At 34.9% G+C, this 14,749-nt stretch overlaps 1 protein-coding gene across 2 annotated transcripts in view; it reads right to left on the reverse strand.

Moving 5' to 3' along the window:
• The window catches only part of LRBA (LPS responsive beige-like anchor protein), a 504,599-nt gene that overhangs the window by 118,734 nt on the left and 371,116 nt on the right, over positions 1-14,749 (reverse strand). For both annotated transcript variants that reach the window (XM_081135597.1, XM_081135598.1), the window contains exons 45-46: positions 13,660-13,800; positions 12,535-12,654 (exon numbers count right to left, since the gene is read on the reverse strand). In XM_081135597.1, the coding sequence (XP_080991723.1) occupies positions 12,535-12,654; positions 13,660-13,800 (261 nt within the window). The remainder of the gene's footprint in view (positions 1-12,534; positions 12,655-13,659; positions 13,801-14,749) is intronic.

Consider the following 14,749-nt stretch of genomic DNA (forward strand, 5'->3'; position numbering starts at 1 on the left):
AATCAGGTGATGGGAGCTGAATATCCTCTTAGTGTAAAATACACATGCTGAACTCAACTGAAGTACACAAACGTGACAAAAAAATATTTTACAATGCATAACGATGACATTCAAGTTATACAGTGGAATTCCACCTTAATCCTAAAAGCATCTTTCTAAGAAACATGACTTGATATTACCAACTATTACAGTTTAAAATTATCTCCTTTGACAGATGAAATTTAGTAACAGAGTCAAAGATTAAGTCTTTCTAAGACTTCTAATGTACATTTACAAAGTGAAGTATGTTTTATATTCATCAGAACAGAACGTTCAGCTCTGGATAAAAAACACATGTTCAGCAATTCTTTAAAACATCAGCAGAAAATGATAAGTAAACAACACTGACAGAAGACAGAGATATTTACAATTCACATTTTCTCCTGACTTGCTGACAATGATTTTAATCTCTATCACTTAATTAGGCAGATGGGTCTTAGAGGCAGGTAACATGGTCAAAATGTATTGTATCATCTCCTAAAATAAAAATTTGAAAGGTTCAGCGAAAGGTTATACCACAGTTCAGGATAAGCCCATTGCTTTGATCACAAATCCCAAGGCTTTCGCGGCATAATGACAAGGATTGGTTGTGACCACACATATGCTTTAGTTTTCTTTATTAAAGGTAGGATCCCCACTGATATGAATGGCCTCTGCAGCAAGGCTGTATGATTCTCCTGCTAATAGTTACCAATTTTGTCTATTGAACCAAAATCATTACTTCACTAATACCTGGGCACCAGTGACAAATATTAATCTAACCCAAAGAAACAATATAACAAAAATAAAAATAAAGATGCTACACATCACAGCTAAAGTTAAATTTTTATTTTATTCTTACTAAAATATGAAATCCTGACAACTCAAATATCAGCATGAGAGAAGGTAACTAATTTAATATACACTGCTTTTGGGACTTTGTAATAAAAATGTGAAAGCAAAATTGTAGCTTTTCACCATTGGAAAGTAATATATTTTATGGAGGAAAAAATCTAAAACTAAGCTTTCTTAATGAACCAAAAAAGTGAATAAACAATATATTACAAAAAAATAATGTACATGCTCTGATGCATTTTAACTTTTAAACATTTATTTTCTCTGTCCACAAATAAAAACTTTTTAAAAAATTAATTACAGTTGAATTGTAGCTAGAAGTCATTTTAAATGGACTTCATATCAAAGTTTTCAAATTAATGTTTAAATTTAGTTTCTCCTTATTTAGTAGATAAAATACTATTTTTCTGGTTTAGTAAAAGAAACATAACAGCAGTTTTTAAAATTGGAGAAGGAAAAATAATCTATTACCCTTCTAGACAGAGCCCGTAAACACCATGTGGTTTCAGACATTAGAAAACTGTCATTTCAAATGCATTAAATTAAAGAAAAATCACAGATTACTAACCAATAGATAATAGATAATCTATCTCAATCTAATATAGTGAAGACAATAATTGGGTTTGAGTCTTGTCTACTCAAATTACTGGTCACATGCCCTTAAATTAATTCAATTTTTCTGACCCTGATTCCCTTCAATTGCCATTTCTAAAACACAGGGTTATTGTGAGGCTAATGTGAGATAATACAGAATCCTACATGCACATAAGATCTTATTACTATTATTAGTACCATTAATGTGGCCACTGATAAAAAAATCCAAATTACAGACTCAACTTGGCTGATTCTTAAAGCCAACAAGACACTCACTGAATTATGCTCATTCATAAAAGCATTTAACATAATTCTACAGGCATTTAATAAAATTTACTTGTAAAAATTAATGTGTCTACAAAAATACTTGAGACTTCATAATTGCTACTAAGTAACTATCACATTTAAAACAAATTTATTACTTTTATTAGCAATGACAGTATGGCTTAACACGTCTCACTTGATGGTGAACACCCTCAATATTTACAGTTCTCTCCTTCTTTCAACATGGTTTTCACTTCTGTATTTGGAAGGGACATTTTCACTCAGCCTTTGGCTGTTCTGGACAGGCCTCTTTGTTCAAGTAAATTGTAACTTGGGAAGAGATAATAAACTTTAATAATGCAAACAACGGGTATGCTTTGGCTGCCAGAAGAGAAGGCACAAATTAAATGCTCACCTTAAATCCTTTCTGAAAAAGTTGTAAAACGCATACATATTACTATGAGTATGGGTGAGAATGGTTAACATCAGTGTCTATAAACACATTCAGTCTAAATTTTTAATTGGACAAAAATATCTTGATCGCCAGTCAAAAAACAAATCACAGCTGATGTGTGTACATTTTTATAATTCAGGATGACAGGAACATTTTCTAAGTGCCTTAGAAGATTTTTTTCCTGGCTAGTATATAGGTAGCATAAGAAGAAAAATATTCAGTGTTTCAAAGAACAAAAACAAATTTTTATCAAAGAACAAAAACAAAATAAATAATTGTAGACATAAAAGTACAAAGTTCAATGCTAAAAAAAAATTTGTACTACAGGTCCTCAGAAGATGTTTTTTTGTTATTGATGGGATACCCTAGGAACTTAAGTATGGCTTATATCAATTATGTCAAAATTGATTTTGTTATATTTCTTTTCACTTAAAGTCGCATATGAATACATCATTCAACCTACTGACACAGGAAGAAAAGGATTGGAGAGATGTGGTTAAATTAACGAATCTGCAAGTCATGCATAAGTTAGTGTAAGTGTTTTACATTGCTAAGAGAGAGCTGAGGCAGCTTGAGCACACTCTAACACTGAGGATGGAAAAATAGAAACTTGCAAAAAAATAAATAGAAAGAAAGAGAGAAAGGGAGAGAGAGGGAGGAGGGAGAAAGCGAGGGAGAAAGCAAGGGAGTGCATGAGCCAGAAACGTGCAAGGGATGTGTGGAAAAAAGTAGGAGTTTAATTTCAGTTTCCTTTAGCATTAAAAAAATACTGAATTATTTACAAATATGTTTGAATAAAAATATTTTAACTAAAAAAATAAAATTACCAAATCATCAAAGTTTAAGGTGTTTTGTTTTTTTTTAAACAAATGCATCATGAAATGTATTTCCAGCAATTATGTTTCACTGTAGCTAAACACTTAGCTATAAATGGCTGTAATGCTGATGCTATCCTAGTCCATGGAATGTATTATGGTAGGCGGTGTGCTCAGAGGGGAAAAGGAAGCTAACTTATCTTCAGATTACAGACCCCTGGGGTTTCAGAGGTAGACGAGGGCAAGTCAAAGGTCTCATGTTTTACAAATCTCATGAGACACAAATAAAACTATTCTATGATCATCTCCATTTTGTATTCTTTAACAAACATGCGCACTTAAAACTTTTAAGAATTAATTTTTAAAGCTAAAACTAATTCTTGTAGTATTACTAATGGTCATTTATTTTAAAATATTATTCATTAATATCTTAGGCTTTAACTGCATTCCATTTACTTAATTGTAAACATCATGAATATGCTGTACTGAGCCTACTAATTTCATAACTTAAATTTTATATTCATCACTAACCATCTACAATGAATTATAAGATAGGTTTTTAAATTGAATATCCAAGATATGGCCAGTGACAAGATGTCCACATGGACTTCTTTTGTGAAGTTATAACAGTAAGAACTCAATTTATCTTAATTGTAAACTGTAGAAAACGGAATCATTCACAACTCTTGTTCAGCAGATGACAGTCAGCTTTCAGGTGTGTTGTGGCCAGAAAAGCCCTTCCTAAAATATGGGACATCAGTAGCCCATTCCATGTGGAGCACATGTCCACTTGGGTTTGCTGTGCCCTTCTGGCTGGGGTGGCCAGACACTCTCTTCTTTCTGCTTGAATGACCTCTTTTTCCCAGGCTCTTTCACTGACATCTATAAATCTATTCATTCTTTCATTCAACCAATATTTGCGGATTTCTAACTAACTGCAAGGCATGTTCTAAATGCTGAGGTTACAAAGTGGATAAAACAAAGTCTCCCCTTTCCTAGACCCCGAGTGATGGAGACATAAAAGAAATCACTATATGTGTCATGTCAAATAGTGGCAAGTTTTGTATAAAAATTAAAACAAGGGGATAGAAAATGATTTTAGAGAGGGTGTTCAGTGTAAGTCCACTCTGAGGAGGTGACATCTGAGCAGAAACCTAAATGAAATAAAGGGTGCAGCAAATATCTGGGGAAAGTGGTTCAGGGAGAGAGAATTTTATGCAATGCCACCCAAACAGGAGTGGGCTTGGCGTTTTTGAAGAGGAACAACAACAAAGGCAAGTGAGGCTGCAGGAGAGGAAGAATCAGAGAGGCATCCAGATACAGGGGCCTCCAGGCCACAGTAAGGACCTGAAGTTTGTTCTCAGTTAGAAGGAGCCATCATTGGAGAGACACGACCAGAGGAATATGACCCGATTTACAATACAAGATCATTCCTGCTGTGCCGTACAGAGAAACCACCACAGGGGAAACAGCCCTAGTGATGGATGTGGTGACAACTGGTCAGATTCTGCATATATCTGAAGGTTGAGGAGCTGGGGGGGGGGGGGATAGGGAGGAACCAAAGATTCTAAGCTTTCTAAAGGCCTGAGCAGACTCAGTAAGTGGGACTGTCTTTTATTAAGATGGCGCCTGGCTGGGCGTGGCTCAGCGGTTGAGCATCGACCTAGGATCCAGGCGATAGAGGTTCGATTCCCGGTCAGGGCACATGCCCGGGTTGCGGGCTCGATCCCCAGTCGAGGAGCGTGCGGGAGGCGGCCGATCAGAGACTCTCTCATCATTGATGTTTCTATATCTCTCCCTTTCCCTTCCTCTCTGAAATCAATAAAGATATATTTAAAAAAAGAAAAGAAAAAAAAAGATGGCTAACACTGAGGGAAAAGAGCACATTTTTGTTTAGGGTGGAGAGGAAGGTATTAAAAAAAAGTCTATGAGCTAGATATATAAATCTAGAATTCAGGGGAGAGCCATGAGAAAAGGTGTAATCAGCAGGGAGGAAGTGTTCATGCAGAAGAGATGTAAAGACTAAGCCCTAAGGTATTCCAATGGTTTAGGGTCCAAAAACAAGATAATGCAGTAAAGGAGACTGAGAAAAAAGATTAAAAGGTCACCAGAAGCGGGGGGCTCCTTATTTCAGAAACCAAGTGAAGAAAATATTACAAGGAAAGTAGATCAATTAATTGTGTCAATAATGCTGACAGATCAAGTAGAATGGGAACTGACAATGTGCATCGGACAACATGGAAATTGTTCATCAATGACTCGGACAAGACTGGTTTCAATAAAGTAGTGGGAAGTCAACTAAATGCCACGTACTGGAGAATTATTTTTAACCCTGTCCCTTGAATTCATCCCCTTAGCTAGTTGAGGAATTAACATCTTTCCTTTTAACTGACTGTAACGGCCTCCTGACCTGTGTGCTGCCTCAAGCTCCCGTCCTCTTTCCCCAGTCCCTGGTCTATTTTCCACACTGCTGCCAAAGTGCTTCCTTTTATACCAGAGTCAATTATATGGTGCTCCTGCGAAAAAATCTTCAATGGGTCCTCACTGCCAAAGCAGGGGATGGTAAACGATAGCCCATGGGCCAAAAATGATCTGCCACCTATTTTTATAAATAAAATTTGATTGTAACTTGGTCATACTCATTTGTTTACGTACTGTGTGTAGCTGTTTTTGCACTACAGTAGGAGGTTGCAAATTAAAAAATATTTATTATCTGGCTGTTTAGAGAAAAATTTGCTGAACTAATCTATAGAATTAAGCCAAGTATCTTTAGAATGTTGCCAAGAGTCTTTATATTAGACCACAACTGCCTTTCAGCATCTCTCCTTTTTTATGTTTCCTACACACCAAGTACATAAAACCAATCAGCAGGCCAGTAAAGCATTCCCCAATGTGCAAAGCATTTTCCCTAACTTTATTCATGTCCTTTTCCGTGTTCAGAACACTCTTCTACATTTCATCAAAATACTCATTTAATAAATACTTAATTTAGTGCCTACTATGTTCCAGGCACTGTTTTAAGCTTTAGGGATAAAGCAATGAACAAGAGAGTCCAGAATTCAAGCTTGGTGAAGCTAATGTCCCAGTGGGGTAAGACAATAAATAAAAGAATAAATATCTGTATGTCAGATGGTGAGTGGTATGAAGAAAAAACAAACTGGGACGTGAGAAAAAGTGCATGGGGTTTGACATAGTCCTACTCATTTATTTTTGCCTTTAATTCCCTTGCCCTGGGGGTCAAGTTCATAAAATGTTCTCTACAACCAAGGTACATAAGTTTGGTACCTATGTTTTCTTCTATGTAATTTATTGTTTCAGGTCTCACATTTAGGTCTTTGATTCATTTTGAGTTAATTTTTGTACATGGGGACAAACTGTAATTCAGTTTCATTGTTTTTTATGTGGCTTTCCAGTTTTCCCAGCACCATTTATTAAAGAGACTATCTTTACTCCATTGTGTGTTTCTGGCTCCTTCGTCAAAAATTGTGGGATATAAAACTGAAACTTGTAGACTGGTCAGCGTGACTCAATGGTTGAACCAGGCGATCACAGTTCGATTCCCAGTCAGAGCACATGCCTGGGTTGAGGGCTGGATCCCCAGTGAGGGGTATGCAGGAGGCAGCCAGTCAATGGCACTCATCATTGATGTTTCTCTCTCTCTCTCCCTCTCCCTTTCTCTCTCTGAAATCAATAAAAGCATATTTAAACCTGAAACTTGTGGACACAAACAACAGTGGGGTGATTGCCAGAGGAAGGGGTTGGGGGAGTTGAAGGAGATCTTAGTATATGGTGACTAGAGAAGATATGACTTCGGGTAGTGGGCACACATAGCAATATATAGATCTTGTAACACAGAAACCCACCATCTGAAACCTATATGTTCATATTAACCACTGTCCCCAAAATAAATTTAATAAAGTGTTTAAAAAAAGGTGCATGGGGGTGAGAAATGTAACTGACTAGGGAGGACAGAGAAGGCCTTGCTAAGAAGGTGACGTTCGAGCAAAGTGGTGAAAGAAATAAATCCTTAAGGATTTCTGGAGGAATTTTTCAAGTGAAAGGAAAAGGAAAAGCAAAGGCCCCGAGGTGGGAAGATACCTGGAGTATCTGAAGAATACCAAGGAGGTTTGGTTTAGCTGGAACGGAATGAGCAAAGGGCAAACAGTATAATAAGAGGGCAAGAGGTAAGAGAGTTTTGGAGAGGAGGGGAGGCAGTATGGGTCTTACAGTGTTAAGGACTTCAGCTTTTACTCTCGTTTGGAAAAGCATTTACTAAGATGAGGAAGCCTGTGAAAAGAGCAGGTTTGAAGGAATAAAGATCAGGAATTTGTTTTTAAATGTGTTAAGTTTGATATACTTTTTATATGTTGAAATAAAGATGTCGAGGAGGGAGTCAGATATCATGAAAAATGTCCAAAATAGAGACATAAATTTAGGAGGTTTGTTAAAACTACCTTGCATCCTTTAAGATATAACTCAAATATCACATGTCCCATGAAGTCATTTACAACCCCTTCTCCCCAGTCAGAATGAATTTCATTTTATTTTTACTTACAGCACTTATCACTGTCTAACTTGTATTGAAAATAGTTTTATGTATACCTGGTCTTTCTGGAGACCTGTGAAGAACTATGTTTTTCTTAACTTTTTAACTCCAAATGCTCTCTAATATATACTGCATATGATAAGTAATCAATAAACGCTGGCTTAACTAAATGTGTTTGGGGGGATTCTAATTCACCTGTCATAGGAAGTTTTCTCCATGAAGGCAGGAAGCTAGATACCTGTGCCCTAATAAACTTGCTCTTCTCTTGCATTCTCTATATACAAGCCCAAATTAAATTTCTTTCTCTCTCATCTAACAAGACAAATCAATCTCCAAATCCTAACAGTTCTAACCTTCTAAATATGTCTAAATTCATCCACATTTCTCTCATACCATTATAACTACTGAATTTAAGCTTCCATTGCCTTTGGTCTATTCTCTTAACAGCTTATAGACTGTTTCCACTCTTGCTCTTAGTATGATTCATCTTCAACCACCAATCATGGTGGTCTCTTAGAACCACAAAATCTGTTCATGTCACTCCTCTGCTTCCACCCATCCAATGTCTCCCTACTGCCCTCAGGATAAAGTCCAACCTCCTTACCAAAGCATATAAGGCCCAATGTTGCAGACCCTGGATTTTGTCTTTCCTCTCCCTTCTCTTCATTTCAGGTGCTGTACCTATGAGCCCACGAAGCCCTTATTACACTGAATGGCTGAGACGGTTTTATTGTTATTATCTGCTCTAGTGAGAAAGTTCACTGAAGGCAATGACTATGTTTTATTTGGTGCACTATAAATAAGCAGGGCCCGATAGTGCATAAACAAAATTAAAATAAAAAAATTAAGTACTGAATGCTATCTCAGGATTCTGTCAAACTTTTTACTCTAATTTTACTTTCAGTAAAGGTTATTTTAGTAATAAATTATTGTACTAAATTTTGAGCTTCTGGAGAAATACGAGTCTCCAATAATCTTCCCTTTAGATGCATTTACTACTGCCCCCTTTCTAAAATAATGAACCTTGGTGACAGTTATGGCTCCTTCCACTCTCCAGTCCTGACTGTTAATCATTCTGTAGGAGATGAAAAAGGGTTTAAACTGCAGTAAGTCAGATTGTATTTAATCATTAGAGTTAATTTATTGACACTAAAGGTACCTGAAATGAGAATGCTGCCTAGAAAAGCTTAGAGATGTCCCTAATATTTAGATGTGATTGTGCAGTGAAATTCATTCAAGCTTCACGAGTTTGTGATTTGTTCCACAAAATTTAGCCATGATGGTTCAGGCTAAAGACAGTTATCTATTCTGCAGCTCGGTTTCTACACTTAAGTGTGCTTTTAAGACCTGAAACAGAGAATCTGCTGGGGATTAAAAATTATCACTTATCTCAGTGATGATTCTCCAACCCAATTTTAGCACTTTCTACTCCAGTCCCCAAGACGGCCTATTATTGCTACTCCCTGTCAGTTTATATTTACATAAAATGCAACATCAGGAAAATTGTTGCTCAAAGAGGATGAAGGCATTCATCTTTCTATAAGCAAAAGCCATTCCTTGGAGTGATTCTAAAACCAGGCCCCAAATCTGCACTGCTCAGTACAGTAGCCACCAGCTGCAAGTGGCTACTGAACACTTGAAATGTGGTTATATTTACATGGTGTAAATATAAAATATACATCTAGTATATACTTACTATATCTCAAAGATTTAGTATGGAAAAAAAAATGCAAGGTTTCTAATTAATAATTTCACACTGGTTACATGTTGGAATAATAGTATTTTGGATAAATCAGGTTAAATAGATTATTAAAATCTCATACTTTTTTTTTACTTTTAAAAATATAACTATAATAAAATTTAAGATAATACGTGAGGGACACAATTGTGGTTTGCATTATATTTCTACTGGACAGTATGGTGAGCCTATTTAGAGAACTGAGTAACGCTTCTGAACTGTTTGCCAAGCAGAATAAAAAGCATCATTGAGGGTCAGATTTAAATGGAACCACCAAGGATCCACAGAAATACAAATGAACTCTAAAACTGTAAATAATAAATCATGCTAAAAATGAAAGACTGTTTTTAGTAAAATCTAATAAGGTCTCTCCTTTGAAATAATAAAAATTCATATTTTTATCTTTACTTCATAGGAATAAACTTTACTTTTTTAGAAAAATTATTCTCCAATATTAGCAGAATGTAAAAAACAGGGATTCTAAGATATTAAAGTGACAGTTTCCCTTTAGCAAAAAAAGGTTAAGTACTAGAAATGTCATATTATTATTTTCTGGAAAAAAAATTTAAATAATTCTTTTGTTAACCTCACAAAATTTCGTATTTGTAAAATACCATAAAAACATTTTACAGAACATATATTACATTAATCAATCAAGGTGATGCTTTACAATCCACTCAATAAATTGATTCCCACCATCCACCCTCATATTTCACTACCTCCTCTCTACTGTTTAACATTTTCCTCAGTGTTTCTAGAAACTCCGAGACAATACAAATAAAGATCAGACTACAATTAATATAATTCCATCTGAAATACCTTATATCTCAAAATCTTTACACTGTTATAGTGATTTAAATGTGCTGTCTTATACATTTATTCTTACAAATTGTATTATAATAATTTAAACATGCTTTCTAACATGTTATAACATAACACTTTTAAAGAGGCAAGATTGAAATAAAAGGCATGGTTAAATCCCTCCTTAGTTCTAGAAGGACCAACTATAAGGAGATTCTTTAAATGGCCTATTTAACTATATATTGCATATTTTTTCAAAGCACTTGAAAGTCATTAAGCTGTAAGGCCCAAATTAGCTAGTTATCATATAGAAAATTGGATAATTTATCAACGTTCTATCTAACCTACAGATATTTTATGGTAAAAAAACAAACAAAAAAAAAGAGAATATTCATATTGATTAGAAGGGGAACCAGGTTTCATCAAAGTTTTAGTCCTAAAGAAAATTCCTGTGCCTCTGAACACAATGAAATGGTATTTAAGAATGACGCTATGCTTCTAACCAGTCTCCAATCAACTTGACACTTAGAATTTTAAGTTCTTTTTTTTTAAAACTTTCCCCTCAACTCTGTCCTCTACTTTCCGTATAGATGCCTATGTAACACTGCTTGAAAGCGAGAAATAAAGTAGCACAACAGGAGGAGCTGAAACTCTAGTACTGTCTAGTAGGTAGAACTGCTTTATTCATGCCTACTGGGCATTCAGCAGAAAGCGAGGAGTTAAGTCCGTATTGTTTGTGAAGAAACAAGAATACTGAGCAAAATAAGGAAGGAGAAGTGTAAACTTCATGTGTGTTTTGTTTTTTGTTTTTTAACGTTGTAGCTATTTTGAATGGGTTTATTTATTATTTTTACAGGTGGGTTATGCTATGTTTGAAAAAATGGAACAAGACATGTGCTAATTAAAGAATTCTGAGAAAAGGACTGAGATTTAGGAAAAGAGGCAACAAACCCACAAGGATCTGTCATATGCACTCCCTGCCTAACAAAGATCAAGCAGGAATGTCCAGTGCTGAGAGACGGAGAAAGCTGAAGACACCCACTATCTCTCCATTATAAAGCAGGAAAACATAATTTTCAATTCATGATTTTGTTTTTGTTAACACTGCTAGTATCAAATCTAAGTATGAGGTTGTAACTTGGTCATTAGATGCTTAATGAAGGAATATTTAATTTTTTAAAATTCATAATTCTTCAATCTGATAAAAATCAGACTTATCAATGTTTTCATGTGTCTATATCTCCTATTCCTTCTCAAAAGTTAAATAATTAAATAATTTGAGATTAGAAGTGGAACTCAGTATCAATTATTAAATCTGTTAATTATTCTCATTTACTGTTATCTAATATCCATTTCAAAAATATCTACTGATGATTCTTAAAGAGTATGACATAATTTCAAGAGTATTACATAGTACATTAGTGAAATAAAAAAAGCCTATAGATGTCCCAATATATATCATTATTTATTCATATGACAAAGTCTTCTTTAATAAAATATCTGATATAATGATATACTCTAAGATAAAGTATGTGAATACATTTTATAGACTGTAAAATACCATACCTAAAAGCAAAATACAATTATCATTACATTGAATTTTTAGAGTACTCTTTAGTAACATAAACATTAGTAATGTAACTTCTCTTTGAACCCCAATATATATCATTTTCTCACATGTAGTATAATTATTGATGTATGTCATAAGTCTTTATGAGACTGTAAGACGATTCACAATCATAGGCATATCTTGTCATATTCAACAGCATCTAACATTGATATCTTACCAAAAGAGATACCATGTCATGAAAATAAAATACTGTACTTCTGAGGGTAGAAGCAAAAGTCTAGTAAGGATTATATTAGCTAGGGGGCAAAGTTTTTGATCTCTTACCGTAGTGAACATATAGATAAGAGAACTCTTATTTCTCCTCAATAATAATGCTATTGTATACCCAGCAGGGTCAGGTACGCATTTAGAACCAGCTACAAGTAAAAGGTGATTATCTTAAGAGAGACGTAGGATCTCTGAAATAATATGAAGTAAAATAAAAGCCTGAGATTTTTCTCATAGTACATTTCCGACTATATATCAATTTTATTCACTGAGTTTGGAATTCCATTGAGCATGCTACTGTACACACATAATACATTTTTTCTTAAAAATTAAAAAAAAAAAGGACTCCAAGGAGGAGGAAAAACAGCCATTCCATAACTAAAGAAAGAGAGAGAGAGAAGAGACAGACACACATACAGACTAAGAGACAGACAGAGACAGACACAGAAGAGAGAGAGATAAATTCTGTCCAGTGGTTCTTGGCCACTTAACTGGAACCTCATTCTTTGAGCTTATCTTTAGTGAATAGGCTGTCCTGCAGGAAAGAAACTGTCAACATTCATTCAACAAGGAACACACTGTCAATAATTGTAAAATGAAACATTTCTGTACCTTAATATCAGATGTATCACGCTGACTGTTTCGCCAAGCTCTGGAAATTGATGAAAAAGTTCGATCTGCATGATCAAACTTCCCTCCTTGCAAATTTAGGAAGTAAGTTGTGAAGGGTTCCTAAAAAATAAGCAATTAAAAATATTCATATCTTCCCTCATGCATAAAAATGTGGTTTTTATAAATCTTTATATCAAAATACTCTAATGATTAATATCCATTAGCCAGTAATACATACTAGGCATAGACTGGGAATTATACCTAAATTATTACATTAATGTTCTGAAATCTTTCTTTCACGAAAAATATTTCCAAAATTTGGTATGTGCAGCATTTTTCAAACACTCCTCCTTCCCCAGAACAATTTATTAATAACATTTAGACATAAATTAGATGGTATTTTCTTCATAGTATAAGGGAAGTGTCCAATATGTAATTTTTCTATTGTTATGGCTCAATATTTAATTTATGATTAAGAAAAGAAAAATGTTTGGAAGATTTAAAAGCCTCCTCTTAGTTAAAGAACACTTAAACACATATTAGTGGATAATTGCTTGAAATTAGCTAAGCACTATAAATTACTTCTAGGATTTATGTCTGCCTGTACCCTTCTAACAAGCTTTAATTAATGATGTGCTGCTAATGCTTTCCCAAAGAAATTACTTTCTAGTAGATGAATCACCTTTCAATTTTACAGAAACATTTCTTGTTTAACCAATATATTGTCAATACGAGGCAGCCTCGGTGTAACCTACAAATATACCTTATTCCATTTGGGGAAACTGAAATTCCAAAATGTATGAATATATGTCTGTTAATGAAATTTTATTTATGTTAATAGACAACATTTAAATATAACCTATGTTACAGTCTAGAATCTGGTAAGACATCAACCATCTGAAGAGGAAAATTTAAGGGGAAAACTCCAACAGTCCCAGGTGAAACATTTTTAAGGCAATTCTGCAGCAATACATACCAAGTGGGATACAGAGATACTTACAACTAGAACCATAATCACTGAGAAAAAAATCAGCATTCAAAAAAAATGCTGATGATTTTATTCATTGCATGTTCTCCACAATATGAATTTATTTATTCATGGTTTATTATTCAAATTGAACTTACTATTCTTAGCAGCCATGCAAGAACAAAGCTTGCCGTTGAGTAATGAGTGCCATAGTGGAACTTAGGAACCTGGTCATCTTCCCACGATTCATAACGCTCTGCAAAGAACGCTGCTCGTTTTGGATTCAAAGCTCCTACTGGCTGCCGGGGGAGAGGAAAAACACACTAATAAGAACACAAGTGTGTAAGCGTCCTTTCTTTCACTCTCCAAAATGTGTCCTATTAGCAATTTGAAAGTGAATTAAAAACTGTATTTAAGTTAAAACACACTGTTACACTCTGACAGTAGATGGAAAATCAAGCTTATTTTCAACATAGGTTAAACACACATAAGTGAATGAAGAAAACTGTCATTTCTCAATAAGTCTAGTTTCTGTTGAATAAATCAGTCCATAACAAGCTTTTTCAAAAAGAGAATACAGCCCCGCTGGTGCGGCTCAGCGGTTGAGCATGGACCTAGGATCCAGGAGATCTCGGTTTAATTCCGGGTCAGGGCACACGCCTGGGTTGCAGGCTCGGTCTCAGGTGGGGGCGTGCGGGAGGCGGCCCATCAATGACTCTCTCATCATTGATGCTTCTCTCTCTCTCCCTCTCCTTCCCTCTCTCTGAAATCAACAAAGATGTATAAAAAGAAGACATTTACATGAAGTGCATATTAGCTATATAATACTTTGGAAAGCACATATAAAATTCTATTTAGTTAATTAGAAGCAACAACCAGAAACAGAATCTTGAAGCTAGAGGATTAATTTATAATAGGTTCTAAAAAGAGGATGGGATAAAATTGGAGGGAGCAAGGGGGAGTACAAGGCGATTATGTGAAAAAGGGATTCAACGTAAACCTAGAAATTTCTACTATTACGAGTAAAACCAGAACTTTGAGAAAAGAACATGCCTGAATGAAATATAAAAAATACATAACACAGAAAGAATCATACACAGATTACAAGCTTTTACCAGAAAACAACACATTATAGCAGAGGTCCAAAAAGCAGTATAGCAGAGCGGTGAAGAACCTGGGCTTACTGGAGTAATAACAGTACCACTCAGGGTGTTTTGGAAAATAAAATGAGTCCGTACAGCCCTGGCA

The sequence above is a fragment of the Miniopterus schreibersii genome (genome assembly GCF_964146895.1).
Source record: "Miniopterus schreibersii genome assembly, chromosome: 4".
In the NCBI taxonomy this organism is placed as follows: domain Eukaryota; kingdom Metazoa; phylum Chordata; class Mammalia; order Chiroptera; family Miniopteridae; genus Miniopterus; species Miniopterus schreibersii.